At 36.9% G+C, this 16,898-nt stretch overlaps 1 protein-coding gene across 1 annotated transcript; it reads right to left on the bottom strand.

Annotated features, from left to right (window-relative positions):
- Window positions 1-1,325: 1,325 nt before the first annotated feature.
- LOC121995602 lies at window positions 1,326-16,567 on the bottom strand. Its single transcript, XM_042549331.1, has 10 exons — window positions 16,354-16,567; window positions 15,456-15,613; window positions 14,473-15,364; window positions 13,232-13,935; window positions 13,074-13,139; window positions 12,826-13,009; window positions 12,653-12,748; window positions 12,498-12,564; window positions 2,342-2,486; window positions 1,326-2,249 (listed from the first exon to the last, which is right to left on the bottom strand). Exons 1-10 carry the CDS (start codon window positions 16,420-16,422, stop codon window positions 1,592-1,594), a joined length of 3,039 nt encoding a protein of 1,012 aa, XP_042405265.1. The 5' UTR covers window positions 16,423-16,567; the 3' UTR covers window positions 1,326-1,591.
- Between the last annotated feature and the right edge of the window lie 331 nt (window positions 16,568-16,898).

Here is a 16,898-nt window from a genome sequence, read left to right as displayed (position 1 = left end):
TAATTTAGTCCAGGAACGCATTGGCCGATACTGTCATTGCCCTGGAGGTCATCCTTCTCATTAGCCTATGGCTTCCGATCTGCTACATCGGCGTCAACCGACGGCGATCGTCCGATCTCCGGCGAGTGTCCCATGAGGGTTGGGAACTCCGGTTTCAGTACAGCTTCTTCCGGCGAGGCACAGGCTCGCCCACTAAGTACTCGCTACGAGACTTTGACAGGGCCACCGACAACTTCCGGTGGCTGCTGGGTCGCGACTCCTCGGCAGCAATCTTCATAGGGGTCCTCAACGACGCCATGCCGATGGCGGCTCTACTGCTACTGCCTCATGCCCAGAGGTCGCGACCGTGGGCCCTGTTTTCTCGTCTCTACGACTACATCAAGAACGACCCTCTAGACGAGTGGGTATTCCCGTCGCCGTGGCCGCCGCAATACTGGGTGGCAGTGGACATGGCGCCAGCATACCTGCACCACCACGACTGCTACACCCGCTTGCTGCATTTGGATACTGATCCTGTCCGAGTACTGAGTCCACAGACGCTGGGGACGTGACGCTCTCGTTGAGGACGTACGATCCTCCGACTGGTGTGAGCCTCCGGTGGAAACCTGCAAGCACAAAACCGGACCGGGAAGGGGTTCCCGGCGACGGCCCTCCGACGCTCAAGTCAGCTCCGGCGAAAAGAGATTGAAACAGCGTAACGAGACCAAGAGCTACAGTAGATGAGAATACATACCTCCATCGAAATCTGAGAGTCCTTATATAGGACCCCTGGGAGGCGCGTGCACGTTTCTCGAGGCGTGCACGCTTTCCAAGACATACATCAAAATGGATATGTCAGAAAAGCACGTCTAATGCCATACCGCAACCGTCCGAGCATATCTTTGACAAGACAGTAGAACCTTCCGTCGTACGATTCTCTGTCCGGTCCGGTCGTCGACCCTGCTGTTTGTTGACGACACATGTCTCAAGAAAAATATCATCAGTTGTCCCCTTCGTCCTCTTCTGCATCTTTTGTTTGTTACTGGCCCGGCCGAGAGGGATGCTTGGGCCCACCGGCGTCAGGGAGGGGACAAGTCGCTCGATGTCAAGGAGCGACTTGTCCGCTCGACCATACATTCGAACGAGAATGTCATCTTCGTTAGCGAACTCATGAGTGTCGGAAATCCGACCTGCGATCAAGCTATCTCCGCGCTACTCTAGGCACTGTTGTAGCCGATCGGCCAAGGAGACTTTCGCTCGGCCAGACCTCTAGGCTGCACATCTTGGATTTGACCACCACGTGTCATTGACCCCGACCGTACGGGACCTCCATTCTTACTACCGGATTAAGTATTAAACCAGAGAACATTCTGTTGGACGGCGGATTTCAGACAATCAAAGCTGATGGACAGGGAGCAGAGCCGAATCGCGGCATGTTCTTTCTGAGTTGTAAGCACAAGAAGAAAAAGCATAAACAAGGGTCCAACAGAGAAGCTAAATTGGAATGCATGGTTTGCATTACTAACACATTCATAGCTGGAACGAGTGGAACGACACGACGATGATTATCAGTGAAGAACAGGAGTTTATATTCGATGTGTGTCGAAAGTACTCATGTGCCACCACTTCCTCTGTTATTATTACTGTGAGGAGTAAGAGGAGGAAAGGAAGGCACAGACTGCAGTATGAACTTGCGGCCACTTCTACCGCTGGAAGAGCTGCTTCTCAACCGATGCAACAGCCTTTTTGGCGGAGATACACGTTTCTGTTTCGGTGAACTGGCCTTCACAGCCTGGGTAGGCAAGCAGGAATCCTTCAAGATTTCAGGAGTATAGTCAATCGTCTCTTTGTTTAGTCTGCAATCAGAATCTGATTCCGGAGGTACCTTCCTTCCGCCGAACTCATGAAGTGGAGTCACCGGTGAACCATGACGATGAAGTGATAAGGAATTTGCTCGGACTAGTCTTGTCTGTAAAACTTTGGGTTCTCTTGTATTGCTCGGCGAATTTTTTCCCAAGGGACTAAAGGTGCATATGTCTGGAAAACCATTCCATCCAGGAGAGAAGATGTCGACTTTCAGATCATTCTCCGAGTCCGGGTCATACGAGGCTGCCAACATGGAATCTTCTCCTGCATTTTCAGAGGATCCTTTGCTGATCAAATTCATAGGAGAACCTGGTGATCTTTCATAGCACACTAAAGCAGAACCACTTGTTTCTGGCGAAGTCAAATAACGAGGAAGCACCAAACACTTGGCTGCATCAACTCCACTGCCATAGAATGACAAGAAAAGCAAATAAGAAATCAAGAAGCTAGCAAATCAACAAGATATGTCGTCTGCAAGACAATACAAGGGGCGTACCCTGTGACTTGCACTGAAGGTGTTAGTGAGGACAGGCGAGAATCCACCATGCTTCTAGGGTTTTTTCCTTTGGTTTTGGTGGATGGATCGCCCTCCAATTTCTCTTCATTGCGCTTGTGTTCAATCTCAATGATCTCGGTACATCCTGCAAAAGTAGAGAAAAAAAAAGGTGTATGTTAATTGTCATTAAGGAGTATTTCAGCAAGGTATCAACAGATATACTAGAAGAAAGGGCCTGAAGATTGGGATAATATGATCAGGAGAAGAAAGAAATAAAAAGTGTTTATGATTTGCCAAGGAATCTTCAACCTAATTGATTTGATCGACAATTTTGATTACTTTGGGTGCCAACATACATTTAGATTACCTGATCATAACTTCTTTTTTTTTAATAAGTAAAAGTGGTATATCATGAATAGATTTTAGAGTCTATTCATGTTTAATATAGTATCAGATTTGAATAGATACCTAAAGACCTATATATATATTTCAATTTTCCAGAAATTTTCAATTTTAGTTGGTCAAGTTGCTTTGATACAAATTTACGTTCTGGTAGGTTGGATAGGATTGCTCTAAACCTCAAGTTTTTGTTTCTTTTCTTTCAATCTCACCAGTGAGCCTCACCTAGTAGAGAGCCTCTAGAACGGTTTAGTAGTCCTTTGGCTACTAACCCCAGCTATCTTCAAGTCTTACGGTAGCCAACACAAGTTTTACAGAACCAAAAAGGTCTACAATTCCGTCTTCTCCCTTAGCTAGTTACATTTCTACAAAGGTATACTCCGATAAGGACTGAGGAATTTTGATTGAGAGATAAAGAAAACAAAGCCCTAAGGACTAGAGACAATAGATTTACTCAGCCATAAAAACATCTTACACAAACATATAATTTACAGCAGTATAGAAAGAAAATGACAACTACTACTTACAGATCTTAGTAGGACATTACAGATTTAGAACGTAGAGAGTAGATGAGAGAGGAGAAGAGAGGAAGAGAGTTACTTCAGACGTGCTTCTGCTAGCTTGTGCGAAGAAAGTTCTAGAGGTTGAGTGAGGTAAGTGCTTTGAATTGTCATAGGTGATGTCTTTTTACAATAAGTGTTTGATGACATCACTGCTTACGGTTCTGGGATGAATGTCGTCATTGCTTCCATCAGCTTTCCATCATATTGATTAGATTAGCTTCTTCAACCGATCCCATAGAGGGAGGTAGAGTGGAGGTAGATGCTGTTGATGGTGTTTTTGTCTTTTGTTTTTCAAACCAAGCCATATTTTTCTCTTGGTAAAATTGGCAGAGGTTTGAATGTTGAGTGGAGTAAACAAATGGAAAGAAGACCGTGCCAAATATTGTTGGCCAATAAATTTTTTCCGTGAATGTTTCACCGGCCAAAGTATACTCTAAAGGATCTTGATAAGGATCCCAGAGCCAAGAACTGCCTTGGAGAGAGGCTCTCCAATATTTAAGTTGTTCCTTGAGTGGTTTTGGTGAAGTCTATTCTTTGTTTGGGTTTGAAGGATAATCTTCAAATGGAAGTAACTGAATATTAAACCCTTATACATCAAGTCTCATTAAGTATCTGACAAGTTCAAAGTATGCGGTTCTCCATTCTGAAGGAGAACTAGCAAAGGTACATAAGACAAAAGTTTCTTTCTCTTCAAGTATATGTTGTATTAATCTCCCAAGTAGTTTTGGAAAAGTTTGTAAAGAATCCAAATCATGTACCCATTGTTGTTGCAGAAGAAGTCATTAAAGTGAAAGGAATAATAAGTCTTCCTCGGTAACTCTTTCGTTGAAACTTTTCATAATGAATATTAGCTTTTCCGAACAAGTAGAGTAATGGGCATCTACAACCTAAGTCTATCATGTCCTGTTTGGAACACTGAGGAAAAACTTTAGTACAGGTAATTTTGTATGTATATTTCTTCTTCATAAGTAATTGCAATGCCTGATGTTGCATTTTGATGGAACCAGTTGAGTGCCTCTTCTAATTCCAGAAAATGTTGTAAAGTAGAAGTATCACCCAAACTTTGGATATAAGTTCTTATATCCTCTAGTGAAGTATTTCCTTCCTTCTGTAGCTTGAAGTATTTCAAGTGATTGGTAATTCATCGATTTTTGTAGAACCGATAGTAAGTATCAAGTCTGGCAGGAATAAGATTTATCTTTTTGGATTTTTCCATCTATCTGAACTAATAGGCTTATAATAAAGTTTAGGTCCAAAGTAGTTCTCACTAAGTCATAGCTTCTTCTATTGAATAAAAGTCTTTATAAGAAGGCTTATTATCTACTGCTAAAAGTACCTTGACCTCATCCCAGTTGGCATATAGGCCAGCATAAGGGCCTGAGAGAATAGTATAACAAGAGAACTTTTTGCCCAAAGGTTTTGTAAGATGGTCTAGAAGTAATTAGTCAGGGCAATAATAATAGCTATTTTCTGACCGGATATTCCTGGAGAAGTGGGTATATTACAGACGTTGTCAATCAGACATTGTTGGATTGGATCAAGTTGAATTATCATAGAGAATTGAAAAGTATCCTCTTTTTTGGCGAATTGAGGAAGTTCATGGATACCAAATTTCATGGTTTTAAAACCATAAGTACGGACTTTCTTTTGTTTATCCATCCTGCAAAACATATGTTAAGTTAGGAAACGAGATAAGTATCGGCAAAGGAATTATTAGTTCCTTTGATATGTTCCCATTTTATTCTCAATCCTTTATGAAGGATAGCATCCGCAAATTTGATCTAACGTTTAGATCCAAGTCATTTTCGAGTATCTTTTGTCTTAGCTATATTTTATTTAACTTTACAGTCTGTTCTAAGAATAATTTCTGGTTTGCTACAGATGAAAAGCATGAAAGCGTCTAAGTAGTAAATAACCGCTAACAGTTCATAGTTTAATGAAGATGACCTTTTTCTTTGTATTTACCTAAAGCATATCGGCAGAATGATTATGATGTTTTGAGTCATACTTAGATGCTTTGTGAAATAAAACTCCACCACATCTAGTTTCACAGCCATCAATTTCTATGACTAAATAGTCTGAATCTAACGGTAGTGTTAACATGGGTAAGTGTTAGACCATGTTTTTAATCTGTGTGACAAGATCTAAATCTTGTTGATTAAAGTATATTTGCCCAATTTGAGAGGTTTTATTATATAATAGGCCACTGATTTTGTCAATATCTTTTTTAAGTATAGTCTAGCATAATAAAGTAATCTTAAAAAGGATCGGAGCGTTTTTATATCTTCCATCTTATCAGGAAAAGCCAAGATTTTACTCGTGATGTGAGCTTGGAGTGTTATTGTTCCTTGTCCAATTATGCTACCTAAAAAGTTAATGTGTGTGACGGCTAATTTCATTTTCTTTCTGGACACTATTAAGCCACATTTTTCAAAGAAGTTAAAGACTCGGTGTAAATGAGCATAATGTTCCTCTTTTGTCTTAGAGAAACCATAATATCATCATATACACAAGTAAAATGTGTTACTTCTCTATAGGAAGTAAGGTATATTTCTATTGTGGTTATACCTTTTGTATTCACTATCTTATTTAGTTTACTATTAAACCAGTTGTTTCTATACTTGTCTCTTGGGTACTCATTGATTTGGTTTTGCATGGCGACATTTAGCCTTGTTCGCAATCATGGTCAAGATCGACCACTGAAGTGGTCTTGTTATCTAGAATCTAGGTCTTCACCTAGTGATACTTGTCATTCTGGCAATCGAGTTTCCGTCAAGGATGTTAAGAAAATGGCATTACTAGTCATTCAAAATGTCCTTCAAGACAAGAAAATGCAATCCATAGAATAGACTCTAGGTGCATTTTTACTTGTCAAAATCCATATTTCATATCAAATTTAGAGTACCATTTTGACTTCTAAATTTTATTAAGTAGTTGCTCCTTATCAGGAATTTTGTACTCGTCTTCATGACAATTATCATTGAATCGTTTATAGTTAAAGATCATTCTAGATTGTCCTCATTTTTATTCTGCTCCTTTATTGACAATAAAAGTAGGACCTCTATGTCTAGAATCTAACCTCGTAAGGCTTTTAATGTCAGGAGTTGAGTAATATGCATTTTGCATTCTTCAACCTCCCAATTGGTATATTTCAAATCTTGTGCCTTAATGGTTAAATCGGGATTGATAATATTTAATTTACAATATACCTTATCTTTTTTCCAATATTTGGTAGAATTTTCTCCTATAATTTCTATTTTTTCAAGTCTAGAAATTACGACATCAAGATTATCCTAGTGACTAAAGTATATAAGTAAGTGGGGTTGAAACAATCCTGATAATAAGTGTCTGTGTCTAAGTCAAGGGTCCTAAAATAGTGAGTTAAAGGGTCTTCTAGTTCTTCGGGGTTATCGCCAAGTCTCACTAGTTTTCCTGCAAAGAAATGTTAACAATTGGTTTCTTTTTACACGAACAAGAAGAGGAAGTAGGATTACAGGTTTCGGCAGGAGGGGTGTCACCATGCTTCGGAGCATGAACCTCTGATGGATAGGCAGATAGAATGGGAGAAATAATAGGAGTGGAAAAGAAAACATCATAGTCTTTAGTGAGTAAAAAGGCTCGGTAAGGGGAGATAAGAAAATTAAGGCCTAAAATAAAAGGAATGGTTTTGTGAGGCATAGGACGAGTCCATAACTGAGAAAGAGTAAGGGGGGCACTAAACACCCCGTACTTGATATAAAATCGAATATGAACATTTTTTATAAATTTATGGCAACTAAGTTGTTGGCCATCAAATTGTGTACTCAAAAGAGGAGTATTAGTCGTTTTTATTAACGTCGGAGGAATAAAAGAGGTGAGTAATGTTTCATCAATAGAGTAGCACCACTATCTAAGAAAGCATGCAAAATAAGTTCATGTCCTTGAATATTTAAGGTACACTTGACAAGAATATCCAGAGTAAGACCAGTATTACATATATTAGGAGTTTGAATAAAAACAAACTCAATATGGTCTGGTTCTTCTTCAGGAAGAATAATTCCTTTGCCTTTATCCAAAGGTAGTTCGGGAGAAAAGGAAGGACTAGGTTGAGTAAACTGCTGAGGAGTGCCCTCTCTAAGAAGAGCAAGTTCGTCTCTAATAAGTTGAGACGTGCTTCAAGAATAGCTACACGAAATTCTAACAAACTATTTTGTGTACTGCATTTGACAATATGAGTTTGGGGAATGGATATTTGGAAAAGAGTATTAAGACAGAGATTGCAACACTGTCGCTTGCAAAGTTTACAAGTGCCACGGTTGAGGATAGAAGGATAATATCCACAAGTAAAACAAGGAATGTTATCCGACCCTTCTTTTAAAGTCCATTCATGGGAACATGTTCGTTGGTCCGAATGTAAATCCATTAAGTTCTGAGGGATAAATTGGTGATACATAAATGTTAGATGTTGAAAATCTTGTGAAGTTTCTTCAAACATACGGTCTGATAAAAGGTCATCCTCAAACTCATCCTCATAGGTAGGATCTAAGAAGGAATTGATCAAAGAGTAGTCTTTACTTACTGCTGTTGGTAATTCTTTCAAGTCCAAGGTAGAAAGAATAGAGTAAATAGAATAAGTATTAGAGATATCTAATTGTATGTCTATTAAATCAAAGTTTGTATTACCAACAACCTTGGCTTCTCGACTATGCAAGTTTATGTCCAGGTTTATGACAGGCAAAGCACGTAATGGTGTTAACATAAGTTTTCTTTGGTTTAAACTTCCTAGCATGTTTTTCTTTATTCAAATAAGGTTTACGTTCTTTGCTTTTTCTAAGATAGTAAATCTTTTTAAGTATGAATTTGGGTTTAGGAGCCGATAAACGTTGCCTTTGTTTGGTATGTTTTATCTATTTTTGTTGGCTCCCATATTATTGTGGTTTCTTTTCCTAATTCTCCTAGTAGTTTGCTAAAATGGCATTCTCCTATGGTTGGATTACAATAATTTCCATATACAGCTGTTAAAGCTAAGAAATCATTACAAAATGGTTTAATGTAAATTCCAATTAAAAAGTTCTCATGGCTTCTTTTTGTCTGATGTCAAGACCAGTATTTGCATCTCTGGTTGTTAAAAGTCTATGGATTGCATAATAGAAATTTAAAATGTTATTTCCCTGAGCGGCAATTCGAGTAACTTCCTCAAGAAAATGATGTTTAAAGTCTTTTCAAGATATTCTAGCTACATCTCCTAAGTAATTTTCTCCTACCCTAATCATAGCATCACCTGTTTCTATGTCAAGTTCATGTTTCACTTGGTAGTCTCATTTGACAGAAACTACCCATTGTTCTAAGTAGGTATTGCATAACTGAAGGTCACATTTAGTTATACCAAGTAGGACGACATCTTTGCCAAAAAAAAAAAACATCATTTCTGATGGTCTTCTTTTTCCTATGGTTCGCACTAAAGGATTATTATTAGTATAAGGTACTATTCTTGTTCTTGGTGGATGTCCTTGACCATAATCCATAGTTTTCATTGTACTTTCCAGTAATCTAACCTCATAAATACTTTTTCTTTTTTCTCTGAGTCGATATGTGGTTTGGAGTATATAGTTTTTTTGTAAGGTGTAGATGTTTGTAGCCAAAAGTTCTTAAGGTTTGCGTAAGATCTACTGCTTGATTCATTAAATTAAGTTGAGTGGCTGTCTGTTCTTCTATTTCTATTTTAGGTGCTAGAGTCGTTGGTTGATATCCATAAAATCTTACCAAATGTTAATTGTTTCTATCCTTATACATGAGTGAAGAAGTTGGTTGTAAAGTGGTGTCCTGAATTTGTAAATTAATATTCCATTCCATTTCTACTAAAGTTTTAGAGTTATATTCTCTGGTTTCAGAAAATGTATTCCTTTTGAAGTTAAGACTTCTATTATATCAGTGACAAATACTTTAAAATGATTGTGCATATGATTCATTATTTTTCCTAAAAAAAATAGTCAAGCTGAAGATTATCACCTTGAAATTGGACATACCCTAGCTTGAATGTGGATTTGAATATGTTTAACAAAGTCTCGGATGGTCATATTAAAATTTGGGCATAAGTAGGTAATGCCTAAATTGGCGTTCATATCAACTTCTATAAGTCCAATAATAGCTTTCTCCATATCGGAGAAGCGAGTATCATGTAAGACTAGTAAGACTTTTCCTCCTAATTTAGCTCTAGTTAGACCTCTTAACCCAAACACAATAAGTCCAAGATGTATATAATTGTGTTTTCGAATATATAGGGTTTTAACGGCTTATTTTGTTATTAAACAAAATTTAACTACTCTTCCATCAGGAAGATGAAGAGCTTCTTGTTTGTGATGTTAATACACAAAAGTAGAAAAGGTTAAAATCCCTTAACTGTAAAGTTTCTTGGGATTTGGAGAGTTTAATTGTTCATTAGAAAAGATTGTTAAATCTTTATCAATATCAATGATCTCTTCTAATCGATGAGGACCTAGAGATGAAGCACTACTTTTTTTGGTCAAAGAATCTATCCAAGAAGTTGTATTGGCTTCAGTGGATCTCACCGAGTGAGAAGGACCCGTAAAAGCTTCAGTTTTTGTGAGACTCATTAGGTTGGTTATAAGTTAAAAATTTTGAAGTTATTGGTGGAGTTTTAGGAAGTGGTTTTCCTAAGGATAACTGACTTAAGTCTCTACTAATTTTAGCAAAAGCTTCTGTAAAATCACTCGAATAAAAACCTAGGGAAGTATGTTGTTCTAGTTGAAAAAGTTTTGTTTCAATTAAAGTTAAGCGATAATGAAGTGAAGTAATAAGAGCTATAATCATGTTGTTTTGTTGTACCTATATTTAATCTCCTTTTCTAGTAAGTTCAAAATGACAATATCCATCGTCTTTTGAAGTAGAAAATTATTTTATATATTCTATAGCCTCATCATAATGGGAATTTTTATATTTTAATTTGTTCATTTATATTTAAGTTCCTCCGATAAGTGTTGTAGCATATTTAGTTTTTCATACAATTGAGTTTTGTTACTTACTATGACTTCTTTTGACTGAAATAATAATTGTTTAGAGTCTGTTTCTAAATTTTGAGTTTCCTTCCCTGTAATTTTGTTTGTACTGTTTGGGTAATTAAGTTTGAGGAGGCTTTTAAGTAATCAAGACTTCATAACACTTCTGATAAAAGTTTTTGTTATTGGAGTTGATTTGTAAGTAAGTTTTCTACTTTCAGTTCTAGTAATTGATAGTGAGATTCGAAAGATAAGCCTAGACTTAATAGTAAGTCTGTTAATGTATGCACCAGTAGTTTGCTTCTAATATAACAAGTATGTTTGGTATTATCTATCGTTACTACAATTCATGGAAGGCAAGATCTAGGTAATCTAATTTTTGTGCAGTCATACAAAGTTTCTAAGTCCAAGAATCATTATGACTCTGATACCATGTTTTCCTTCAATGTTATATATATATGTCTAAGTCCAAGATTAATACATATGTAACCACAGCAAATATAACCAGCTCTAGGGTTTCTAAAACATTATTCATTTGATATACTAAATATCTTATAATCACGTCATATATTGATTTTTTCTCAAAAGATAAAAGGAATAATAATAATAATTTATATTTTTAGTTAATAGATTCATTCTTCATCTATTACGATAAATGCAATATTAAATCTAAGTTTTGACTTTCGATCACTATGATAAAAGAATTGATAAAATATTGGCTTAACTAATAGACTCAATCAGGAGACATCATTCACTTCTATCTCCTAAGTGGTCCTTTCAACCTTTACATATATAAATATGATCTTATTGTTATTTTACATTTTCATCTAAATGAATGGTATATTTACAATTCTTTACCAATTTGCAATTAGATAAAAAAAAGACTCCTCATTAAGCAAGTTCAAAAATATTGTAGAGCCTCAACTTATACAAATATATTCAATTTTAGGACCTTTTCATTCTATGACCTCTAAAAATTTAGATGCCAATCTATTAATTAATCATTGAAATTGACATTTGAAGTATTAATCTGCTTGGGCTGAATTGTTTCCCCTTATAAGGTGACAATGTCTATATGTTCCATACTCTTTTGAAATATTGGAAATGGCAAAGTTCCCAATCACATTTATAGCTCGGTAAAAGCATTAGAATCAGTACATGGTGTTGACAATTTAATTGATCATCCTTATGGCAAATGATTCGTCTAGTGATTGTCCCAACGAATCTCTCATACTTCCCATAGATCAAATAATAACTTTCCCTGTCTTAGCATCACTCTAACATTATGATTCATGAGATTGCAACCACCTATCTAGTAGCATACCAACTGCATCAAGCATGATAACCATTTACTTTTGTTGTAAAATATAAAATCCCAACTAGGCAACCTCAATGCCAAGGAAATACTTATGAGTCACCTAGATTGTCAGTTTCAAAGTATTGATAAAGGTACATTTTCAGTTTCGTGATTCAGAAAGAATCAGCATCATATGATCAAACACGCTTTTCTAAGTAAAAGGTAAGATGAAATACATAAAATTCTAATCATCCCAAAGTGCATTTATAAGCATTGAAAGAGCATGAAATTCAGAAGATGAAATGTGATTGGTGAAGATGCAAGTGGCTAATCAACTAAAAGCCTCTTGCAAGAGACTTAGGTGTTAAGTGAGAAACACTCAGTTTGTTATAATAGTTCAGAAAGCATACTGGCAAGATCTGCAGATTCACAGGACCAGAAGAAGGAAGCTAAAGAAAAACTATGAGACTCAGAACCAACCTCAGAGAAAGGAATTCAAACCATCAGCTAAGATTACTCAATAGGTAAAATGCAATGGACAAAATGAAAGGGCACATGATTACCAGTGTGAAAGCAACTTATAATGATCAGAAAAGTGAGTTCTAATGCATAGGTGTGTCATTAAAAGAAGAAAATAAATAGAATGGGTGTGAACTGCAATATTATATAAGTCAACTAAAGAACATAAAGTTTATGCACCATAAGCATGCATACAGGTTCTTAGATCATAGTAAAAAAGGTAGTGATTTCAAGTTTTAGCTCTCCCATAATCAACAAATTAAAATAAAATAAAACAAGTCATCTTCTCTTCGTCCTTCAGACCAAATTTAGGAGATATTAATCTCTATTGGTAACCAGCAAGTGATCATATTATATAGCAAAAGAAATAACTCAGATTTTACCCTCTTTCCTGCCAAAAGGATTCTTGCAACCTTCACATCGGCATCCAAATGAACATCCAACACCAGTCTTCAAGAAAGAAACAGGAAATAAAAGCTTAAGGTCTAGTAAAAGAGAAAAGTAAATAAATTGCTAGCATATCTAGTTATGAAACAACCTGATAACATTCACAATATTTCTTAAGGCAGAGTGACTTTTTGCAATTGCATCCTCTCTTGTGTCTTGCAGAATTTGGAGTTGCCCCCATAGTCTCCTGCAAAATTGGAAACTTAATGCGGTTCCACAGGAAGAAATAATGCATGAGAAACAACATTGAAGAGTTATTATTACTTCACTGTCTTTTAGAGGATCACTGACACAAAGAACCACCTTGGGTGCAAATGCAAGTGGATTTCGAGACTCTATCTGATGTTTGGCTTCATGGATAGCATCCTCATTTTCTGGTTTGTTAGTGCACTGTTGGCAACCACAAACTTCTGTGCAGAATATCCCAGCAGCAAAGCAGTCACAGTAACTGAAGAGAGAAACATGACGTTACCACAGTGAAAAACATTTAGGCAGGTTTAGAGAATACGTACAGTTTTAAACATTTGGACCTCTTACAACTGCAACGCTTCTGACCTTCAATTTCAGATGGCTTCCTCCTAATAAATTCAGAGTGCAAACAAAGTGAATTGGAAGGAATAAAAGATTAAAGAACCATGAAAGCTGAAATTATCTGCATGGAGATAGTAACCTTTTCTTTCTAGAACTAGACTGACTTGAGTTATCAAACTTGTCATCATCTTTAGAAAGTGGCCTTTTCAAGTTACGAGGGGTTATGTATTGCTCAGCAAGCTTTGACTGCATAGAAAATTGTACAGTTTTTGCATACTGCGGAGTTTGATGGCTAGAAGATGTTGGAAGTTCCAAAACATGATTTTCAATGTCATTGGCTCCAGTGTCTTCACTAGCACATTCAAGAAATGGGTTCAGGACATTTGCAGTTAATGCGACTGTATGTTGTCCTACTAAGCCTGTGGAAACTGACTCCATGTCTGAACCTTGTGAAAGTTGATCATTACTGCCAAGAAATGAACTTTCTTCCAAGCATGAATCCTTTCCCATTAATTGAGCTACCATACCAATACTTCCAATGCTGTTCAAGTGCAAGCCGATACGAGATGGCCTAGGATCTAGCAAGGAAGAACTTCCCACAGGTTTAACCATCAAATTGGGCATGAAATTTTGAGTGTCTGAATGAGAGCCTTGCTTCATCCCACAGGTTTCAAATGGTTCCGCATGAGAAGCATTTGAAGTAAGCATGTGGGCAGCAACATCTGATGGTTCTGCACCAGAGAGATCATACGTAAAATTCTGATTGGGTTCTTGGCATGCAGTATTTTTGATAGCCTCAAACTGAAGACGCTTCCGCATCCCACGCTGAAGCTGAGCAATGTCCTACATTCACTACCATAATCATCAGATCCAGCATAATGGAAAAAGTGTTTGATAACCACTAATCATACAAGATGGAGATAACTATTGCTGAGATTGTTGAAAATTATATAGACGCCAATACAAGTAGACAATGGACTTCCTAGCTAGGTCATACAAGACAAGACAGGAGTGACCGGTGTTTCATCACCAAACTTATCAACACATGGTGGATAAAGGAAAATAAGTATTGCACCATTTTTTTCACTTTGTTTCTAAATATGGACTTAAAGGTAACTTTTCAGTGTTTTGTGGGTCAAATATACATTGTGGGATTAAGATGAGCTAAATAAAAACATCTAATATTGGACCGACAATGCTAGTGCTTACTGAACCATCCCGTTATCAGCACAAGTCGAACAATAGGTCCATCATAGAATTGGTACACAGATCATGCACCCTTTGTACATCTTACTGACTCTTAGTCTACAAAAGTCATCTATGTTATTATTTTTTTTGAACCAAAAGTAGAAGATATTGAATGTGAACGCCAATTTGTACCTCATCATATGGAATCTGATTGTCAGCAGATGGTATAATCTTATCTTGTGAAACATCAGGATCTTTGATAACATCTTGAAAATCCTGAATCAATTCAAAGGATTGAGGGGTTGAATGCAATTCATCTGAGACTTGTGAAAAACCTTGTGGTCTTACACCTTTCAATTTGGTTGTTGTATTCAAATCTTGATCCACCATATCCACTTCAGCTTTTCCCCCTGTTGTTGGTGCCAAAAGTGAATGAATACTATCTGTGGGGTTATTGTTGATGATTGATACTGGTTGCCCATCAAGTGAAATTTTATTGGTTATCTCAACAGCATCAACAGATTTTGTCTCGCCATCAGTTAAAGATGGTTCAATAGGAAAATATGATTCAGTACCAGAGAAACCTTTTTCAACATCAGATGAGGCGAACTGCTCAGTAGTCTTATGATCAGAAGTTTTTTGTGTATGGTATTCACAAGTTTGATCATTCATTTCAAGGGAACTGTTAGAGTCAATTAATGGACGTTGCAGAACAACCATAACTTCTGAGTTCAAATTAGATGGATCAGAGCGCCCCACAGCATCATCTATAGATTCATCTACCAAAGCTGAAGCAGAAGTAGCAGAATTCAAGTATGCAAAATCATTCTTAGAAGACTCCATAGTATTAACGTTGGCATTAGTGCAAATTTCATGTACAATTTGAGTCATTTCTTTAGCTTGGCTTGAAAATTTACAAGAAGCCTTATCAAAATTATCTAGTGGATCTTCCAAAAGTGTGTCAACAAAACTTGAAGAATCACCACTATTTTCATCCTTAGAAGATGGATTGCCATCGCCTTCATGAATTCTAGAGCTCAATTGAACCACTGATTCCGAGGTAACCAAGGGTAGTGATAAGAAACTGACAGAAACAAAAATGAAAGATTTGTAACAAATCAATCCTTCAGATATTTTTCTTCTTACAGAAATTAAAGTATTACAAAATTTGGTACCTTCTCGCAGTATCTTTTCTAGGAAGAGAAATATGTGGTGATGTAAATACAGGTTGAGGAGATGGAAAACTAAGATCTTCATACGCTTGCAAGCCATGCTCCAAATTAGAATATTGAAATGGTGACAAAGTGTTAACATAGCTAGAGAAAGGTGATTCCTGCAAAATGAAATGGAACCGAAATCATAACATCAAACGTTGCAGAAAGGATGGGAACAAAATCTTTTAAAAAAAAATAGACAAGTGATAGATGAAAAATAAATACTATGAAATGGGTCAGAAATCTAAAATAAAAATTATTAGAGAGAGCAGAAACTGCACCACCCATGTAAATGAAAAGCAAGGATCAAAGTTTACACACGAATATGCAATCTTATCATCATGCAAAATCATCATCCTTTAACAAGACGCACAGTACAGACCAAGAAATGTTTGTCATCGTGCAAATCATCATCACATTCTTAGAGAAGCATCTCCTATTTTTTCGAAGTAAATCTTAAAAAAACGAATCAGAATAGCCAATCGGAACTATTCTTCCAACTCAAAGCACTACTTTAGAAAGGAACGAGGTGGTGCGGTAACAACTAGAGCAAAGCATCATCCGCAAAAACTAACTAAATATCTGAAAAGGGCTAATTTTGCATCAAAATGAATACCAGCGTGAGCCAAGAATGCCTGCCAAAAACCCTAAATCTACTGTAAAGAATGCCACGGACATCAAGAGATAATCTCGAAAGTTTGTACAAGAGACTTTTCCAGCAGATTTCTAGGGTTACTAAGTACGACGGCCAAGAAAAACAGTATCTCGGAGCAGGAACCCAAAAAATGAGCAAACAAAAGCACAAAAACGACCGATTCCCGCTGGAATTTTTAATGGAAAACCGAGAAAAAAAAAGAACCTTGATTGGCGGGGAGGGGTCGGAGCCGGGGGCAGAAATGTTGGTTGCTTCTGGTGAATCCATGTCCATGGCGGCCCCAAACCCTAATCTTTCGCCCTCGAGCTGCGAAGAAACGATCTAAAACACACGAACGAAGCGTGAATTTTTTTCCCCTTCTTTTCGTTGCCTTCCCTTTGTGTTGTGTGAAAATAAAATTCGGCTTTTAACTTTGTTTTGTGATGCAGAAGGAAATAAGGGGAGGATTAAATAGATGTGGGCGGGAAGGATGAAATTACCAAAAGGGCCATGAACTCCAACTTATTTCGGCCCGCCTGCTCTAGTAAGTGCAATATTTCGGATGGCAAATGAGTAAAAATAATTGACAAAAGAAAAAAAAGGAAAAAGATTAACAATTGATCGCATTTTTTTTCTTTTTGGGTAATCTAAATATCCAACCTTTCTTACTAAATCGGGAGATGAACGACTTCTCCTCATTTATCTATTGGATAAATTTTAAAACTCAAGTGATAGTGTCACTCAGTAAATATGTTTGTGTAAGAATTTGA

This window comes from Zingiber officinale, chromosome 6A (assembly GCF_018446385.1).
Source record: "Zingiber officinale cultivar Zhangliang chromosome 6A, Zo_v1.1, whole genome shotgun sequence".
In the NCBI taxonomy this organism is placed as follows: Eukaryota; Viridiplantae; Streptophyta; class Magnoliopsida; order Zingiberales; family Zingiberaceae; genus Zingiber; species Zingiber officinale.
This window is presented reverse-complemented; position numbering and strand designations above follow the sequence as displayed.